At 45.8% G+C, this 18,301-nt stretch overlaps 1 protein-coding gene across 3 annotated transcripts in view; it reads left to right on the top strand.

Moving 5' to 3' along the window:
• DPYSL2 (dihydropyrimidinase like 2) overlaps window positions 1–18,301 on the top strand; it is a 47,739-nt gene that overhangs the window by 15,910 nt on the left and 13,528 nt on the right. For all 3 annotated transcript variants that reach the window (XM_031043282.2, XM_031043281.2, XM_005142613.3), the window contains 4 exons: window positions 14,061–14,225; window positions 14,660–14,721; window positions 15,783–15,863; window positions 15,985–16,053. In XM_031043282.2, coding sequence (XP_030899142.1) covers window positions 14,061–14,225; window positions 14,660–14,721; window positions 15,783–15,863; window positions 15,985–16,053 — 377 coding nt within the window. The remainder of the gene's footprint in view (window positions 1–14,060; window positions 14,226–14,659; window positions 14,722–15,782; window positions 15,864–15,984; window positions 16,054–18,301) is intronic.

The following is an 18,301-nucleotide window of genomic DNA, read 5'->3' as shown; positions in this document are numbered from 1 at the left end:
AGCCCTATGTTGCAGTGGAGCTGATCATGGGTAAACTGTAACCCGGCGCCCTGGAGTCTGTTGCCGCATACAGGGATCAAGGATAAAGGTGTAAAGTGATACAGTAGTTGAGCATCTTGCACCCTTTCATGTGCTCTGAGGTGCTGTCACTTCATAGGAGGGGAGTTAAAGTACAGAGAAATACTGTCTGATCCATGGATATAAGGAGATCTTAGGCACAGCCAGGAATCAGCCTAACTCCTTGGTTCAAATGTAGCTCCTTATGGACTAGAAAATCCTCATCTCTTAGGGGGTGGTTATGAGTGATGCTTCAATGGGTGGGCTCTGACTGATTGACACAGAGGTTGGGAGTAGGAGCCAAGGGTCCAAACCCAGCTGGACTATTCGTGTTTCAAAAGCAGATCTTTTATTTTGGGTCTGGACTGTACAAAGAGGCTGTGTCTGGCCCATGAACTTGGTCTAATGCTTCAAACAGATAACCTTGAAATAACCCAGGAAATGATTTTTCATAATGTTATCACTTTAGAGCACTGTGTATGAAGATAACTCACACGTGCAGAGAACGCCAAGTGGGAGTGTAGCTGCGGAAGGGCTCGTTCTGCTTCTGATATCTAGTTTTTCTTCAATCTTTGCTGTCAATTGCAATTAATAAGACTGAAATGGTATTTTCTTTTCAGCTTCAGTTCACTGACTTTGTTCATTGGTTGTTCCTTTGTCATCAGTACACCTGGTTCACACTTGAATTACCACTTTATTCTTCCTTGCTAAGTTAGATCAAAATACCATTCTCTGTGTTTGCATCAGCCCTTCCAGCAGCACCATTTCCCTCAGGGACACTTAAAGCATTTGGAGCAGAAATTGCATAGGCAGAATTTTCTGTGGTGGCCCTTTGGTTGCTGCATTTTGCCTGTGCAGGGCCTTACACTTCAGAAACACGTGGGACCTTTCCCTGTAGGCATACCTCTATACTGCTTTTGTGACTGGAGGGTCTGAATAGTTCACGGTTATGGAGATGATGGAGATGGATGATGGAGAGGTATCTCTGGGTGGGTATCAGCAACTGGAGCTGAGGATAAATAATCCAGCTAGACTTCAGTGCTTCAGAGCCCCTGCTCTGTGTCAGCTCAGCTCTTCCCTTAGCAAAATGATACCATTGCAGAAAGGTTTTTCCACCATGAAGCTGCCCCAGTGAATGTGCTCTTGGTGGGTGGCCTTTGGTTTTTCCCAAAGCAGGTGGAAGTTGAGCTGTGGCTGATGGCAGCATTTTTGTGCTGTTACGATAAATGGGATAGCATTTAAGTGAACTCGACTCATAATATCACAAGCAAATTTCAGCCTGAAAATGACACACTCAGGTTTGTCATTATATATTTCTGTGGGAAAACCTCATCCATGTTTCTTCATTTATGTTTTAAGGAAACTCTTTATGATTTATTTACAGATCCCTTCATTGGGTTTTCTGTTTTATAGAGCCCTCATTTTGGGCAAGGAAACAGGTTAGTTGGCTTTCTGCTCCAGTTTGTTCCATATTTCCATGCAGAAGGGCACTTCCAGGATGTTTACAGTCACTGGAGGGAAATACTTCTTTTATGTACATTTTTCAGTGAAATGCAAACAAGAATCTTGGCCGGGGCTCTCTTGATTGTTGGATGTACAGAAACTGGGGGTGAAATCCTGACTTCAATGAGGGAGCTGAGAGCACTGTCATTGAGCTCAACAGTGCCAGGAGCTCCCCCTGTGTGTCTGCTGTGGTTTCAGTGAACTGCATTTTAAGCTCAGCTCAACTTCGATGTTGTTCCTTTCATGGCAAACACATCCAAGGGAAGCACACAGGAATTCAAGAATGTAACCTATTATTTCCAAGCCCTGTTATCGTTTGCTTCCTTTCCCCTTTAAAGTAAGTTCATTACTAGAGCATCAAAGAGAGGAGAATCTGACTCTCAAGTGGTATCAGATGGAACAGCCCCATTTTCTGTGAGGCACCAGTGGAGATCTATCCTGGTGGGATGCAGATCTCGCTCCAATCCAGTGCTTTCCAGCTCATCCTCTGGTCAGCTGGAATGAGGGAGTGCCCTACATCACCTCTGTTCCCATCGGGCTCTCCAGTCCTGGCTTTCCTGCACTCTCCTCTGCATTGCTTCGCTCACAAGTTGGGGCTGATTTGTTTTCCTAGCTGCTCATTTCACATAGGCCACCTGTCCAGAGGTTCCAGCTGCGATCCTTCAGTCTCTGCCCTCTCCAGTGCCAAAGGCAAGACTCCATCTGACTCTGCTCATGTAGGAGGAAACAGAGTTGGTTTTGCTGAGAGATGATGTATTGGGATAGGATTGGTTGTTCTTCCGAAATGGCAGTTTGCATGATCCATTTTCTGTCCCTGCCTTAAGCCAGTTTCAGTGTGGATGTTAGCTGAGGGTGAAAGGTGCTGCATGTGCTTCAGGGTAACATTTCTCTGGAAAACAAACACCCTTTTAACATGTCAGAATGCAGAGTTTGGGCAACAAGTTGAAGGGAGGATTCTGGGATGATCTGCAGAAGACTTTGCAGGAGAGAGGAGCTGATCCTGTGATGTGTTTAATGGCCTAGTGAGAGCTGCATCTCTCCAGACCAGCTCCCACGCACATTTCATCCCCCCCTCCCAAAGACCATGCTTCTTCCTGGGTATCTGCTGGCCTTGAGGGAAATGGCTTGCTGACATTGCCTGTGTTGACTCAGTCAACCACTGTTATAATCATAGAGAGAAATTACAGTGAGAGAAATTATAGCTCTTTATGGTTTGGTGACTTGGAAGACAGCTGCCTTTTGAACTTGACTAGCAGTTACCCTAATAACATGGAGAACATACACTGGGGATGTGAGCCTTAGTATCTTGGGAGGTTCAGAAAATGAAGGGGAACTTCATATAGGCTGCAGTCTGCTTCCTAATACTATACCCTGCTATTAAAGAGAGAACTCATGTGCAGCATAGCAGAGGTTTTCAGGAGTGTGTTGGCTGCTCAGCTCCAGTCAGATCTGTAGTGAGTTGACACCAGGTATCCTGGGTCGTTCTGAAAATCACTACCTTGCTAGGAGGAATGTTTCCAGTTTAGCATGCTTCCTCACCTCTTGGTTTTTGAACTGAGTGTATTCTACTCTGCTGGGTGCTGCTATTTGATATGAATGGGGTTAGTCTTAGAGAGGAGGGCAAAACTCTAAATAGTGGGCAGAGGGGAAGGATGGACACAGAGAAGGAGGTGACAGCAGTGGTCATGCGGTAACTTGTGGCTGAGCTGGCATCCAAGGGCAGCCACCACAGAGCTGCAGTGTCTGCCCAAGCTCTGTGCACACAGCGCTGCATTGTTCCGCAGACACCAGCCTGGATTTTGTCTCTCTTTGCACCCAGTCGCAGAGATAAAAGAGGAACTGTGTGGCTGGATCTGGCACTTCAGCTGGGCTGTGCTGGAGTCATGGCTGGTCTCACTTTCTAGCAGCTGCTGGTGGTGGTTCTGCAGCAAAGAAACATTTAATTCTCTAGAGATATAATGAAAATGGCCACTTGCAGAAAAGGTTATTGCTGATATACATGGGTAGGGGCTTCCTTGAGCTCAGCTACTAAGATAATGCTATAACCACACAGGAGTGCAGAGTCCCTCTGGCCCTTTCTCTTCTCTCCCTGGCTCCTCTTGGTGCTTTTTATACCCCCCTTCTCCTTGCCTCTGCACTGATTCAGGCTGAATCTTGTTTGCTTCACTGACTCCCAGCTTGCTGCTGTGATGCTGGTGGCTCTCATTCAGAGCAGGCTTAAAACCATTCATGAGAAAGTCGGTCCATCCACAAAGATGGGCACTCCCCTGGGGTGAGCTCCTCTTCCCAAGCTTTTAAACCCTTCTGAAGTCCATCAGGCGTCTCTGCCTGCAGTGGTGTGTGCAGCTACTGTTGGGCTGACAGCCTGGCTTGCCAGGGCTGGCTCTGCTTCCCTGCAGCTCTGGATGGGATTGCCTCTATTGTTCTGATGGGCTTTCTGAAGGGGTCTCACTGGAAGTGCAGGAAGCAAATCTGCCAAGTCCTTGATGTGTCTTGCCAGTTAGCACAGAGGGAAACAGCTGTTCACTCCTCAGCCTACGTTGTGTGTTATTATGTGTGGTTTATTATTTTGCTTTCCCCTTTGGGCTGCAGCTATTGTTTGTCATCTCTTTGCTGCTGAGGAACAGATTGATAGAACAGGCTCCTGTGAGGAACGCATGGGGACTTCAGGAGCTGTAGAGCTTTGCCTTAAGTTATGCAGGAGGCCTGTGGGGTGAGAGGGTCTTTAACCCTGGCTGTCAGACTTTGGGGCTGATTTCTCTGCCCACCACCTTCTTAGTGCTGAAAGGTGAAATCAGTGTCTGGTGTTGGGCTGGAGTCCTGAAGCCGCTGCAGTCCAGCACAGCTTGTCAGTCAGTTCGTTGATGTTTGGTTTTTTCCCTATTATCCCATCTTTTACCTTCCCCAGAGCTGCTCTGGATCCTGGCCCTTGCTCCTCCCCAGCCTTCTGCCTCTTTGGCAACTCCAGTTCTATTAAGGAGCAGGTGAGCAGTGCCCTTGCTCTTGTTTGTTCTGATCCGGACCAACTCCACTCCTGTCACTGCAGAGGAAGGAGTGGATGGAGGCTGTCCCACACATGCTGGAGACTGGAGACTCTGCTTTAGTTGGGAACAAATGGATCTTGGAATGGCAGCACCACTGAGTGCAGCCGTCTTCCTGCAGATGTGACTGACCTAGATTTTCCATGCATCCAAAAAGAGGGATTTGGCACTCACTCGGGGGAAATAACCAGTGCTGTCTGTTTATGCAATAGCACTTAATACCTCTTATTCCATATAATGGTTGGGATTAGTAGTGCTGCTTTCCCCCTACATGGAGAAGGTTCATGTTCTTTTGTTTGAAGAGCTGCTTTTCTTGCTTTCACACCCCCAGTGCTCTCCTCCCTGAGTCCCATGCCTTATAGATAACATGAAGAAGTAAAGAACTAATGGGTATCACCAGTGTGTTGTGTCTTACATGGCCCCTTCCATCAACAGAAAAGGCATATGGTACTTTGAAGGGTGCAGGTGTAAATTTGGGTCCTCTGCCTAAAGGCCGTCATCCGCAGATGGAAAAGCAACCCTAAAAATAAAACACAATTGCCCACCTCCATTGATGTAACACCATTTGCTGTCTGCAGTGGGTTTTCAGGGCATGTGTGTTAAACCTTGCTGGATAACCAGTCCTAATCCTTAAACCTGCAAGTTGAGACAAGGTCTTCAAAGAAACAGCAGGAAATGGTGCCTCTAGCTCTTTCCTTGGCTTGGTTTTTATTGGGCATGGATATTTGCCTTCCTGCCACTGTTCAGTCCTTTGGCTTCTTTTACCTTCCATGAGCTTGAATCAGTAGAAACCATCCTGGTCAGAGGGGAGCTTTGAACTTTCCACTTTGGGAATTAGCTTTGTGTGCCAGGGGAAGGAAGCAAGTGATGCGTGGTGGAAGTGATGGCTAAAACTAAACGGGGTATTTCTCTCTTGGGGTGGGTTTGGGCAAGTGCTGTCTTGGGTCAGTGGAGTCTTTTTCCATCTTCCCTTCAGCCACTGTGCCTTGGGTTCATAGATCCCATCTGTTTTCTTAGGAGCTGGATTTTGTTTTAGTCTTTCTGGTGAGAGGGAGAGATGTTTAAGGAATACAAATGAGCTCCTCCTGTCTAGCATGCTTCAGTCAGGCTTAGAAACTGCTGTGCCTGCATCTTTGCACAACCTTAACTCCCATGGAAGCTTTGTGCATTTAAAAGGAATGCAGTGATGGGCACAGAAGAGTTACGGCTTCTGGGAAAACTCTTTTCTTCCTTTGGGACACCAGGGTTAGTGTTAGGATTACCTCTGGGACAATGGGGATGTCACTGAATTTCTCCATGCTGGTTGCTAGCTGTCAGTAGTGGGAGGTGGCTCTGTTGCTGAGGGGTTCTAAACTTGAAGTCAAGTAAATTAAGTTCACCTAGGCCCTCAGAAGTATAAAGTGATTACATTTATGTATAGCTGCCTGGGGTTCTTCATGGATGTGAGAGGCCAGGCAGGGCTATTTCAGACCTGGAGGAAGGAAATACAACAGCTGGAGACTGTGTCACAGAATTCCCTGTTAAAACAAAGGATGATGTAGTTAGGAGCTCCTACAGCAATTATTACAGCAATCTCCATAGCTAATTTGCAAGCAATATTAGCTTTACAGAGCTGTAAAAGGAGTCCCTGCCCGTGGCAGGGGTTGGAACTAGATGATCTTTAAGGTCCCTTTCAACCTAAACCATTTTATGGCTCTATGATAGAAAACTAGCAGATGGGCAGGTGTGCTCAGGAAATAGACATGTGCAGTGCCAATGTACTTGCTTCAGCTCTGTCCTGCAATAGGTGTGTTAGAAAATAGGTTCTGCTGCATCCCCACATAAGATCCCACCACAGTTTGGTCTATGGACAAATAGACATTTGGTTCGGATTCAGTCCTTGCTTCCTTGTCTATTATTGTTTGACAACCAGCAGTGGTTTAACTGAGATCACAGTAGGGACTTTTAGTCAGTAGTGGAAATGGTCTGATGGTGATGGGTGAGAACCTCTTCCTCAAAACATGATGTCACATCAACACAGCCAGGAGAAGAGGAAGTGTCTGGTCCTTGTCCAGGGAGGGGAGATGTTTATATGCTAAATACACAGAGGGAAAGGACAGGTTCACCAAACCAGTCTTTTTTCCCCCATTTCACTTGCAACCTGTTTAAAACAAAGTGATTCTGCAGAATTGGAACTCTTTGCCTTTAATTTATCTTGTTGGGGAAAAAATGAATCTCTCTAATCCTGAAAACATAAAAGCCTCTCGGAACCATCACAGATTTCCATTGCAACCACTCACATCCTGCAGTTGTGTTCCTCTTCATCTCCAATACTCCCCTGAGACAACCACAGGCAGTGGAGCTGGGAAGCCAAGATCTGGTTTTGGATACAATGATCCAAATCCCAGAACTGTTCCAGCTTCCTGGCTAGTGGAAAAAGCCCGATGGGCAGCGTGTATCTCCACTGACCTGAGAGGGATGGAACTGGCTTACGGCACTTGATCTTTGTCCTCTTGTTTCTGGTCAAACTTTTGCCCCTTGGATGTGTTGTTATAGTTGTGTTTTGCCTGGACTTGAAATCCATGGCTACAAACAGAGGTTTTGTCAATCCCATTCCCTCAAGGTTTACAGACCAATTTATATGGAAGTCTTTGAAGTCCTCCGTGCTGCTTTTCATGAGCTTCAAGTGTGGAATATGCCTAAAAGGAAGAATAAATCTTGGAAACACTTAAATATCTCTTTTGAACTTGGCTCTCCTCCTCCTCTGTCATGATGACCTCCTGAGACACAAGCATAGCTTGGGTGTACAATAAACCTGTGCTTTAAAGAAGTGGAGCCTTTTTTGATCTCATCTTCATATGTTGTCATTCCAGCTGTTGAAGAGGTTTATGAATGGTTGTTTGGACATCCAGACCCCCTGTTCTTTACATTTGTGTCCAGCTGGCATTAGAGTATTAATCATACTTTGGACCTCATCAGCCAGAAAGACACAAGTGAAGTATCTGCATGACATCAGTGAGGGACTAACAGAACATTGCAGTCTGAAAATGTAATCAGTGCAGCACAGATATGTCTTATTCTTCTGAGCCTGCTCCAGGGCCTGATTTCTCTACATCAAGTCTAATAAATTGTATCTAACCTGACAGAAAACAACATGTAATATCATATTGCTTGCTTTTCCTCCTCTTACTTTGGCAGACCCATACAAGCAAACAGCCCCTGTGTATCTGTATTAGCATAGTAAATGCTGTTCCATGCAGAGTGTTGTTACTCTTTGGAATAATCTCTTTATTTGAGACCTTTTCTTTGAGGGAAAAAGCCAAACAATGAAATAATGTGGGAATAAATCCCCACAGAAATGCAAAGCTGAAGTCTGATTGCTGGGTCCAAGATGTTAAGAAGATTCTTCATTTGACTTCTTATTATCTTCAAGTGTATCAGCCTGGGTACGTCAGCTATGGTAACCTTAAAAGGGATCTTGTTGCTATCCTTTCTTGCCCTGGATCACAAACATGACCTGGAGTGCAGTTTAGAGGGAGAACTGGGTATGAAATCAGAACGTAGGAGATGGGAGGCTCTTGTAGGTTACTTGGTTTGGGATTTTTGAGCTCGGAAGCAATGCTGAGGTCTCTTTCTAGCCTGAATTGATGCGGAGCTGCTGAGTGGGCAGTTGTGCTTCAATACTTGAAGCAGAAGTCTTATTGCTGCAAAGCTTGACTTGTGACCAGCTTTGTTACTGGATAAGGCAGCTTTTTGGTAGCTCTACATGTAAAAGGATCATGATACATAACTAATAGTGGAAGGTACTGTGGTATTTTACCAGCTGAGAGTTTGAAGTCTCTAGATGAAATAAGGTCCATGATTATGGGATAATCTGTGAAGCTTCTTGGGTCAATCAGGGGCCTGACTTTCAGGTCATGTCTATTGATTTTATTCCGCTCACTTTCATAGCATGGTTCCCAGTTCACACCAGTTTCAGGAGAATACTGTTGCAGTCATAGAGTAGCAACAACTCCAGACTTCTAAGCAGGAGCTGTGCAATTACCAGGGCTGAATTTAATTACAACCTCTCAATAAAATGGCTTGTGACAGAATGTACAACTCAATAAATTCAGCAGATTTCATCACATGCAGTTGCTGTGGAGATTAAGTAGTATTAAACAGGCAGATGTGTTTATAGTGATCTAGCTGCTATTTAAAGTTTTGGGTAGGGAAATCTGCCTGCTAACAGTTAAGCTTAAATGCTCAGGATTTTCACCTTATAAACTCCTTTTAAACAATAGGCACATTTAATGCTAGTAGGAGCAGGAAATAATGTGCAAAACTGCAGTTTATAATAGCAACTGGAACCCTGCATGCAGGGTTTTATTGCACACACAATTTTTGTAACATCTGACCCTCATTCACATTTATATTGTCCATATCAAATAGCTTTTCTCTTCCCTGGTAGTGATGTTCATTAGCTGAAGCCCGAGAAGAATTTCATGCATGCTTTAGATGACACATAATTAAACCAGTTGAAAAAGACCTTTTAGAAGGGAAAGATGTAATCAGGGGCTATTAATAGAAGCTGCAGGAAGGGGCTGTGAGCAAGCCAAGGCCTGCTCCAATGAGACAGGATGCAAAAGAGAAAAACCTGCACATGCCACAATACCAGGAAGCTATAAACCCCATTAATCCCCACCCATGAGGACATCATCCAAAAACTAAAGGTTTGTTTTCAAGGCACGGCTAAGAGCTGAATTCACCTCTCACTGAAGCAATAATTTCTCCTGAGCTTAGTGAGATGTCAAAAATATAAAGGCATGGCTCTTCAGCTGCATTTTTGAGAGCTTCCAAGTGCCAGAAGGAGATTACATGGGATTTTTTATGGCTTCAGTCTCAAAACACCCTGCAGGCTGTTGGTTAAATTCCCCAGTCTTCTGTGTTTGGTCCCTTGTGCCCATGCAGAATAACTGCCTCCGTCCTCAAGCTGGGCACTTGTTCAGGGTCTGAGTGAGAGCCATAGCTATCTTCCTGCTTTGGACAAGCTCTCCAGGACCAGAAAGCCACAGTCTATCTGAGTTGGTAAAAGGAAGCCAAGATGTGATGCAGTGTTTTAGAAAGCCACAGTTTAGGGCTGAGATGGGCACCATTTTAAGTGTGCTCTGCAGCTGGTGAGTTGATAAGGTTTTAAAGTAAGGGAAGAGATAGAGCAGCTGAACAAAGAACAAAGATGTTTTTAAAGCCAACCTTTAATGGATGCACTGACCAGTGATGTGATCAGTAAATGCTAGTGCTTTATAAACTGATCCTTTTGCTTCTCCTACCCTACTTAGTTTTTTCATGCTCATGTTAAAACAATACTTCATTTTCCCTATACTTGCAAAGTTCTGTTTAAATCAAGTCCTCTTAAGTTTTTGCCTTCCCCTTTCATTTAACACTGTGTATCTGATGCACTGGTGGGTTTTATTTCTCTCCACCTCCCAGCATTCAGCCATTTGGGCTCACTGGACACGTACCATTTCAGTGTGGCTGGATGCCAGCTTTGGTATATTAAAGCCACACAGATAAGCTAACAGTGGTTAGTGGTGTTGTCTCACTCCAGCTTATTGTCTGCCTTTAATCTTGAGCTGATTAATCTGTCCAAGGAGGAGTGAAGGATCATGAGCAAGGCAGACTCATGGATGATGAGTGGGTGGGAGATGAAATACTTGGAAGTAAGAGCAGATGCACCTTGTAAGCAGCGTGAAGCTGTATGGAATGAAGGGAGAGCAAAACCAGACACATCAGAGGGGTAATTAAGAGTCTTAGTGTGGCTGGAACAGTGGTGGGTACACAGGTGCTCAGATCCCACTGCCTTCCAAAGGGGGAGGAGGGATCAGTTTGTCTGGGAAAAGCTAAACAGACTATGCAGTAATTCTGGACTCTTGTCAGGGTTTTACCAAGGGAAAACCTGGATGATTTGTAAAATACAAAATCCTTTCCTGGTATTTTTCTTTAGCAGCAGCTACTTTGCTTGCTCCTAAGCCACAGGCTGTTGCTTTTTTGGATTCTGCATCTCAGAAGGTTAAAAGAGAAATCCACAGAATGTTTTGTGTTCATAGCTGAGAAACCGCTGTAATCCTAACCTCGTCTCTGCCATGTAACTTGCTGGGAGTGATGTTAAATAACGAGAAACATTAGGATCAGGGCTGAAATTTAGGGAGCACTACAAGGACCACAAGCTCTTTAGTTCCTCCTTTGAAGGTTTCAGTGCTGATGAAGTGATACTGAAATGATCTTTCCCTTTCCTCTTTTTTTCTTCACTTTGTTTCTGTTTTTGGAGTCAGCTTTGAGCTTAAACTGAGCTGGCAACTTCCTTTTCAGACCTCAGCAGCTGACATCATTTGTACAGCAATAATCAGCAACAGGAAGAAAACATCTGGGCTTGGAAGCGTGAAGACATCAAGGCTGTAGTGGTCTGGAGAATAAAGGGGTGACAACAGTCTTGTTGCAACAGTTTGTCTTGAGTGTGTGTCCTGCAGACATGAGGCCACTCCAGTGGCTACAGGAAGTGAACATTCCTGGTTTCTGAGATGAAGGATGGGGCAGTAAACTGTTGGGTTCCCTAGAGAGAAATGGGTCAGTGAGGTCAGGACAGCACGCTGCTTTCTGCATGGGAAGCCTCCAGGGTAGTCTCCATGGCTGGGTTTGCTGCATGCTCCAGTGGGACAGAAGACTTGTGTCCATGGTCCTGTGGCAGATCATACCCAGGGGTCATCCTGGGAACCTAGGGCTGTGGGAATGCAGCAGATGGAGCTTTCATCGGCTGCTTTGTAGTGCTCTGAAGCACAGGGACCTTAAAGAAAAAGCTTTTTGTTTTACTCCGAGCTCATGAGCTGTGCCTGAGGACTGGAAGGAGAACTTCCTCTGAGTTGCATGTGGGTGATTCCTTTCCATACCGATAGGCAGAAGTAGTTGCAATGCTCAATTCTTTTAACAGCAGGTGAAGAATCAATCTCTGCTCCTCTCCTTTAAAGGATCTAGGCTCACTCTCACTAATTTGGGCTCCTAAAAACCCCAACCCTCACATGAAGGGATGTAGGCCATGATCTTGCAATGCAGTTGGCCCCTTCCATTGTATCAAGGGATGGTAAAATTGAGGAGACATTTGCATTTGTGTCTGAAGTGCCTCTAGACTAACACTTAGGGCTGCATCCAGCTTCCTCATGTCTCATTTCAGCATCTACTGCTTCTGCCTCACCTGTGGCAGCACAGCTTTCTTCCTGCTATGGGGTGCTCTGCATTAGGTCCAGGGGTGTCCTTCTCTGTATCTCATGGTATGCTTTATGATGTTGCTTCTTCCTGGAGTCTCTTTGGACTAGTTAAATCACAGGCTTTGGAAAACTGCTGGCTTAACTTGCACATTCAGGCCTTCTTGATGACTTCTTCTATGTAACTATAACAAAGTGGTTGATCAGTAATATGTGGCTGGCAGAAAGCTGCTATGGAAACAAACTGTATTCTGTTTTGGTGGGGATGATGGGTGATTTGGCTATCAGGGAGCTCAGGGGAGCCGCTATGAGATGTATCAGCAGCACAACTTCCATATGAGATATTCCTAATCCCCAGAGTTGATTTTCTTGCACATATGCACCACTACCTCCATCCTTATCCTTATTGTAACCAGCTGTGGTTTGACTTAGTTAAAGATCTGATAGTGTTCCCTTACCCCCTCTCCCACTCCTTCCACAAACTGCCATTAGTCATACTTGGGCAGTGCATGAAATAAGATGGTGATAAAGCTCTGATCCTAGACACCAGAGTCAATCCTAGGGGCTCCATTGTGTTAACCCCTTGGTGTCTCCAGGCAGGATTTCCTATTGCCTGTAGCCATGTATCATCTTGGGGCTAACAGAGCTCTTAGGGCACCTTTTGTCTTAAGTAGAGATGGATTTATTATTGTGATGTATTGGAGATTAAATGGGCTTTGTTTGCTTTTGAGTTAGCCAGTGAGCTGAGGAAGGCAGCTCTGGTGTTGAGGCACTGGCCATTTGTGAAAATATGGGTTTTGTGTCCCATTGGTAACACAGAGGGAATGTTATTTTTCTCCTTGGTTTTCGTACTGCTTAAACTAAAGATTAACTTTGGCAGAGTGACAAGGGGCTATGTACTGGCCAAGAAGAAACAATTCAGTCTTGGAAGTTAGTGGAAGGTTTCTGACCACTGGGGAGGAGCAGATCATGGAGCAGAAACGGGTTGGTTCTTCAGGCCAGTTTATCATCTGGTTAAATTTGGGTTGTTTCTCCTGAGGGTGGTGAAAAGCACATCCTTGAGCTGGTGCCAGTCACCAGGCACATTTCAGAGCTTTCACTCATAGCACAGATTTCTCTGGTGGGCAGGACTCTGCTGTCTGTGCACAGGAAGGCCACCAGCTGCTCCTGAGCCCCTAACCCACTGCTGCTCAAAGCTGCAGCTCTATTGCTAGGGTATCAGCAAGGAACTGCATCCCACCCTTCCATTTGCAGGCTGGCAAACACAAGGCTTCTGGAAAAGCACAGATATTTTACTGCTGTTTTGCTGTCTGTCACGTAGTCACCATTGCAAAAGGGAGAGAGGGTGGACACAGCTTTGATTCTCCACTGGGAGCAAGTAAGGTCCGAGGACTGTCTCTTATTCCAGCTGTGATGTAGAGCTAACTGCAGAGCTGATGGCAGCCCAGATACTCGCCAGTAAGGTTAAAAATAAACTGCTTGAATTTCTCTGCTGGTAATTGCAGCAATTACTTGTGTGATTTGATGTAAGATCAAACCAGGGCTCTGTCTTCCTCAGCAGTGCTGGCCCAGTTTGTGACCCCTGAAGTCCCTCAGGCTGTTCCTCCTCTCAGCAGCAGTTCAGTTTCTGAGGTGCTGGTTGGCTGCTTTTATTGCACTGAATGCTTTTCAGATTACTGGCAGGAAAACTAAACCTTCACATCCAAATCTCTTTTACCCTTTGAGGATGTTCTGCACCTGTAGCACTGGGGGAGTATCTTACAGCTGCCTGTGAACCTAGTTGCTGCTGGACTTAATGTGCTAGGCTGCAACAGGGATCACAGTAGGTAGATGCTGGAGGCAGCATCTTGTTCTCAGGGTCATCTCTCCACCCACAACAGACTGTTGGTCCTGCTTCTTCAAGTTGTCTCTTGTACACTGTTTGTGGAAGGCGGTCTTGGCTGGGATGCATATCACAAAGCAGCTCTGATCCATGTGGACATCTTGGTTGACAAGTGTGTATGTGCCAGCATCTTTACACTGTTTGGACACCTTTTCTAGCATGTCCAGAAGCACAAAGCTCCATCATCAGCTTCCTGGCTGCATTCTCAGGTGTGGGACTTAAGAAACCAAGTCTTGCAAACTCAGATATTTTAAGGGCAAGGGGATGTGTTCTTTTTGCCTCTGCAAATCATGTTCTCTGTCTTGGATATCCAGGAAAGCTGCTGCACCGGCCATTTACCAGTGCTTTGGTTGTCTTTCCCAGTTGATCACGTGGTTCCTGAGCCAGGGACCAGTTTGCTGACTGCATTTGACCAGTGGCGAGAATGGGCAGACAGCAAATCCTGCTGCGACTACTCTCTGCATGTGGACATCACCGAGTGGCATAAAGGTGTCCAGGAGGAGATGGAAGCTCTGGTTAAAGATCATGGTAAGTTCAGTTATTGAAAGTTGAGGAAAGCCTTTTTCCTCCTTACGTTTTAGGACTGCTTCCCCTGTTTTAGGGCTAGCTCTTGTGAAGTATTTCACTTTTACATCCCAATAGAGCTGATTTGGGCCCTGACATTAACCTGGCTCATTCCAGCTTCTCGTGAAGGTTTGGACAGCTGCTGGTGTAGAGGGCTCAGGGGGTACACCCTGGTGCCATGTGGTGGAGTTGATCCTGGCCTTATGCTGTGATCTGCTTGAGGGTCCGTGTGTGTGCACGCACATGTGTGTACACATTTCACAGCAAAGTAATTTATGTGCCTACCCATCATTTCTGCTCGATGGTGGGCTGATTGAGGGAGGATGTCTTCTCCCTGCGACAAGCAGTGTGGTTTATGTTGCTTTATCTGTGCCTGCAATTTGCTCTCTTTCTCCCAGGTGTGAACTCCTTCTTGGTGTACATGGCCTTCAAAGATCGCTTTCAGCTAACTGATTCTCAGGTAGGAAGGCTTAATGTTGGCATGCTTCTGTCACTGCAGGCTGGGCACTGCTTTATATAAGGGTTTAGTTTCAATACATTGGGATCTGATATACTCTTCTGGCTTCAATCTTTGTATGTGTAACAGTGCCTAAGATTTGCAGCTGTGCCCAGAGCTCTGGTTGGAAGGTTATTTTCTTAACAAAAAATACCCCAACCAACAGCAAACTTTGAAAGCAATGGCAAAACCCTCACTGGGAGGCACAGGAGGTTTCACTCCAGCTCTTTTGGTGTGGAAGCAGTGGCAGTTTTAGAAACTGCTGCTTTATGCCTAGGCACAGGGCAGGACTGGGATATCTCTGGAACAACTACTCTGTGTGTTTATCAGCTCAAACCGATCCTGGTCCAGAAGTTGGTTTCTGGCCTTAGTGTTAGAATTGTGGGTCCGTTCTTATGGAATTGCTGTTGGCTGTTCTGGTGGATACATTTGGGTACATTTAATTGTGTAGATGGGCAGTTTACATTTCTAAATGTGGGAGGAGAGGAATGCCTGGGAGTCTGGAACAGTGGAGGAGGCAGTGGTGGGTGACAGTTATCTCTAATGACTCTGGTAAGCATTTTAATGAGTGGCCATTAACGGAGCCAGCGCCTGTTGTGGGTTATTCAACCTGAGCCCTCTCAGGGTAGGAAATCACACTGCTCCTGTCCCAGGTTCTCCATGGAAATCAGTGAAGGCATGGAAAAGGTACAACCCTGTGAACTCTTAAAACCGGTCCAGCTGTAGGCATGTGCAGTTACTGTTTCTTCCTCCAGTGTGTCCCATATACCAAACCTGGCTTTTAAATAGTGCATGTTTGTCATATGTCAGTAGCATCCAATTCTATGGGTTGAGAAATTCAGTATAGGCAGGAAAATGGCTCATATCTATCCAGAAAAAAACCCCATCTTTTATTTCTTAATGCTTCTCTTTCTCTTTTCCAATCATCAAAATTCAGTATGCTGAAGGAGTCTGGAGTGTTTATAATAGGTGTGTACCTGGGTGTACACTCAAGTGTATTGTAATGTGTGTTTTCTCTCTTCCAGATATATGAGGTCCTGAGTGTGATCCGGGATATTGGCGCGACAGCTCAAGTGCATGCTGAGAACGGTGACATCATTGCAGAGGTATGGGATGTTTGTTCTGTGGGTTATTGCCTAGGATCTCACTTGTACCTCTTTCAAAGAGCTGTGTTTCCTGCAAGAAGAAATGCAGGTTGCTTTAAATCTCTTTTTCTCCCCCTCTTAGGAGCAGCAAAGAATCCTGGAACTGGGAATCACAGGCCCTGAAGGGCATGTGTTGAGCAGACCTGAGGAGGTGAGGACTTTACTGCTGTTGCATTTACATCCCTAGTTTATAACATTTCTGCATTGCCATCAAATACTTCACATTGCTATGAATGTGGCTGGAAACGTGGTTTTATCCTGGCTGTAAACATTGCTGAATGGGTAAGGGAAGAGGCAAAGACATTTCTAAGGACTAACTAGCAACTAGTCCCTTCTGAAGACTAACTGCTGTGGGTATTTATGAGGAACTGAGGGGCCCTCTCAGCACTGGAGAAGGGGATGTCTCCAGGGAGTAGTTCATCCAGCCTAAGATCTGGTTCACCCCCTGGAAAGGCTTTTCTCTTTCTGTTGGTGACCTGAGGTAGTCTATAAAGACTTTGCTCATGCATCAGGTATCTCAAGTGAGGTTTGAACCACAGAGCCCATGATAAGCAGTTGAGACACAGAAAGCTGTTGGTGCTTGGCACATCTTCAGTTTAGCCCTTTGATAGGCCAAACTAGAATCCTGCATCAGGAGATGCAGGTGTTGAACCGGAAGCACAGGTAAAGCACAGTCTGGGTTTATGAAGTCCATCTGCTACGTAGAAGCTCTTCTTTTTGTCCCTCAGAGATACTGGGGCTTTGCTGACTGCCAGATGTGGCAGCTGGAAGCTGGGTGTGTGAGATCATCCACACGTGCCCCTCATGCTCCCTCTCTGTTTCCTCCCCTTGCTTCAGACAAGCAGCATCCAGAGACATTTCAGTAGGGCTATAAATCACTCAGTTGCTTCACGCAGAAAAAAGCCGCTCAACTTGGGCAGTGTGTGAATCCTCACAGCAATTTGTGTTTGGCTCCAGGAACTGGGAGGTTTTGCTTCCTGAAGTTGGGAGCAAACACTTGCACTGAGCTTTCCACCCACCCTGCATTATTGTTTCATACATACTTGTTGGCTTGCATCAGGAGAGTGGGAACAGATGCTGACGTGACGCTTGGGGCTCATCTGTGGAGCACCCCTTAACTTCCATTAACTTCAAAGGAAGGCTGCTTCTTACCTTAAAGTGTCTGGCCATCAGACTAGCCAAGTCTTGTCTGGCTACTTCAAAGCTCATCCTTAGTGGAGTGGGAGCTTTGAGGTGGTTCCCTAGCTCGGTTGGGTCGTTACATCTGTGTAGAAATGGGTTCTTTCTCAGTGCAGCAGGGAAGGCTGCCTGAGGACACATGGCTGCCTCAGCTGGGGATCAGTGTCACTGGGCAGGCTGTGTGCAGCTGAGCTCAGCTGTGCTGTCTGACCCGAGTGGAACCATTTGCTCCAAAATTCTCCTCCTTGAAAGTCATAGGGAACAGGGCAGGAAGCGATGTCAGCTGGTTCCCTCCCTCCTTCTCCACTGCGGGAGTAACTATTAAAACCATACAACTCCCTTTAAGCTGGCTGCTGATAAAGGCCAGATTCTGAGGGAGGCAGCAGACCCTTAATTCCTGTTGACTCCCAATAGAATCATAGAATGCTTCAGGTTGGTACAGACCTTAAAGCTCTTCCAGTTCCAACGCTGTGCCATGGGCAGCAGGGACACCTCACACTAGAGCAGGTTGCTCCAAGCCTTGTCCAATATGGCCTTAAATACTGCCAGGGATGGGGCAGTAGGAGCGGATGTTTCTTGATGTTCCTCCAGGATGCTGTTAAAAGTAGAATTGGCTTTTCATGCTGCCCTTTATGGAGCATAAAGCCTGTCCTAAGGACTTTATGATGGTTGTCACTGTACTGAAGGGCCGCTTATTTCAGACTTCCACCTACAGCAAACTAGCAGGAGTTGTTGAACAAGTCTAAAGTATTCATTAAATCCAACCTCCCACTCAATGCAGTGAGACTGAGGTCAGAGTGAAGCACTCAGGGTCTGGCCGTGTGTGTTCGTGTCTTGGAGCATTCACATCTGAATTCCCAGGTTGAATTAAGGCTTAAGTTTCACTGCTGACTCATGGGCTTGGCTCGCTCACCTCAGTAACCTGTGTTGAGCCAAGGTGACAGGATTCAGCACATTATTCCAGCCAGCAAAGGGAGCCTTAATTCAGACCCCACTATCTCAGGTCAGCATCACCCATCAGTTTGTGGAAAGCTCTCTCCTCATAGCTCAGATCATTCTGTGATGCCTTTTCGGAGCCATCCATCATTCCTTGTTTTTATTTCAGCCACAAAAACGCTGGAAGCACAAGCAGTCCCAGTGCTCCAGGAAATGTCTGTCTCTTTTTTCCAAGAGAACTGCTGTGCTAGGGCTTCTGCTGCATACTGGTAATTGCAAACATT

Source organism: Melopsittacus undulatus, chromosome 18, assembly GCF_012275295.1.
Source record: "Melopsittacus undulatus isolate bMelUnd1 chromosome 18, bMelUnd1.mat.Z, whole genome shotgun sequence".
NCBI lineage: Eukaryota > Metazoa > Chordata > Aves > Psittaciformes > Psittaculidae > Melopsittacus > Melopsittacus undulatus.
Note: the sequence above shows the minus strand (reverse complement) of the source record. Positions and strands in the feature narration are given on the sequence as shown.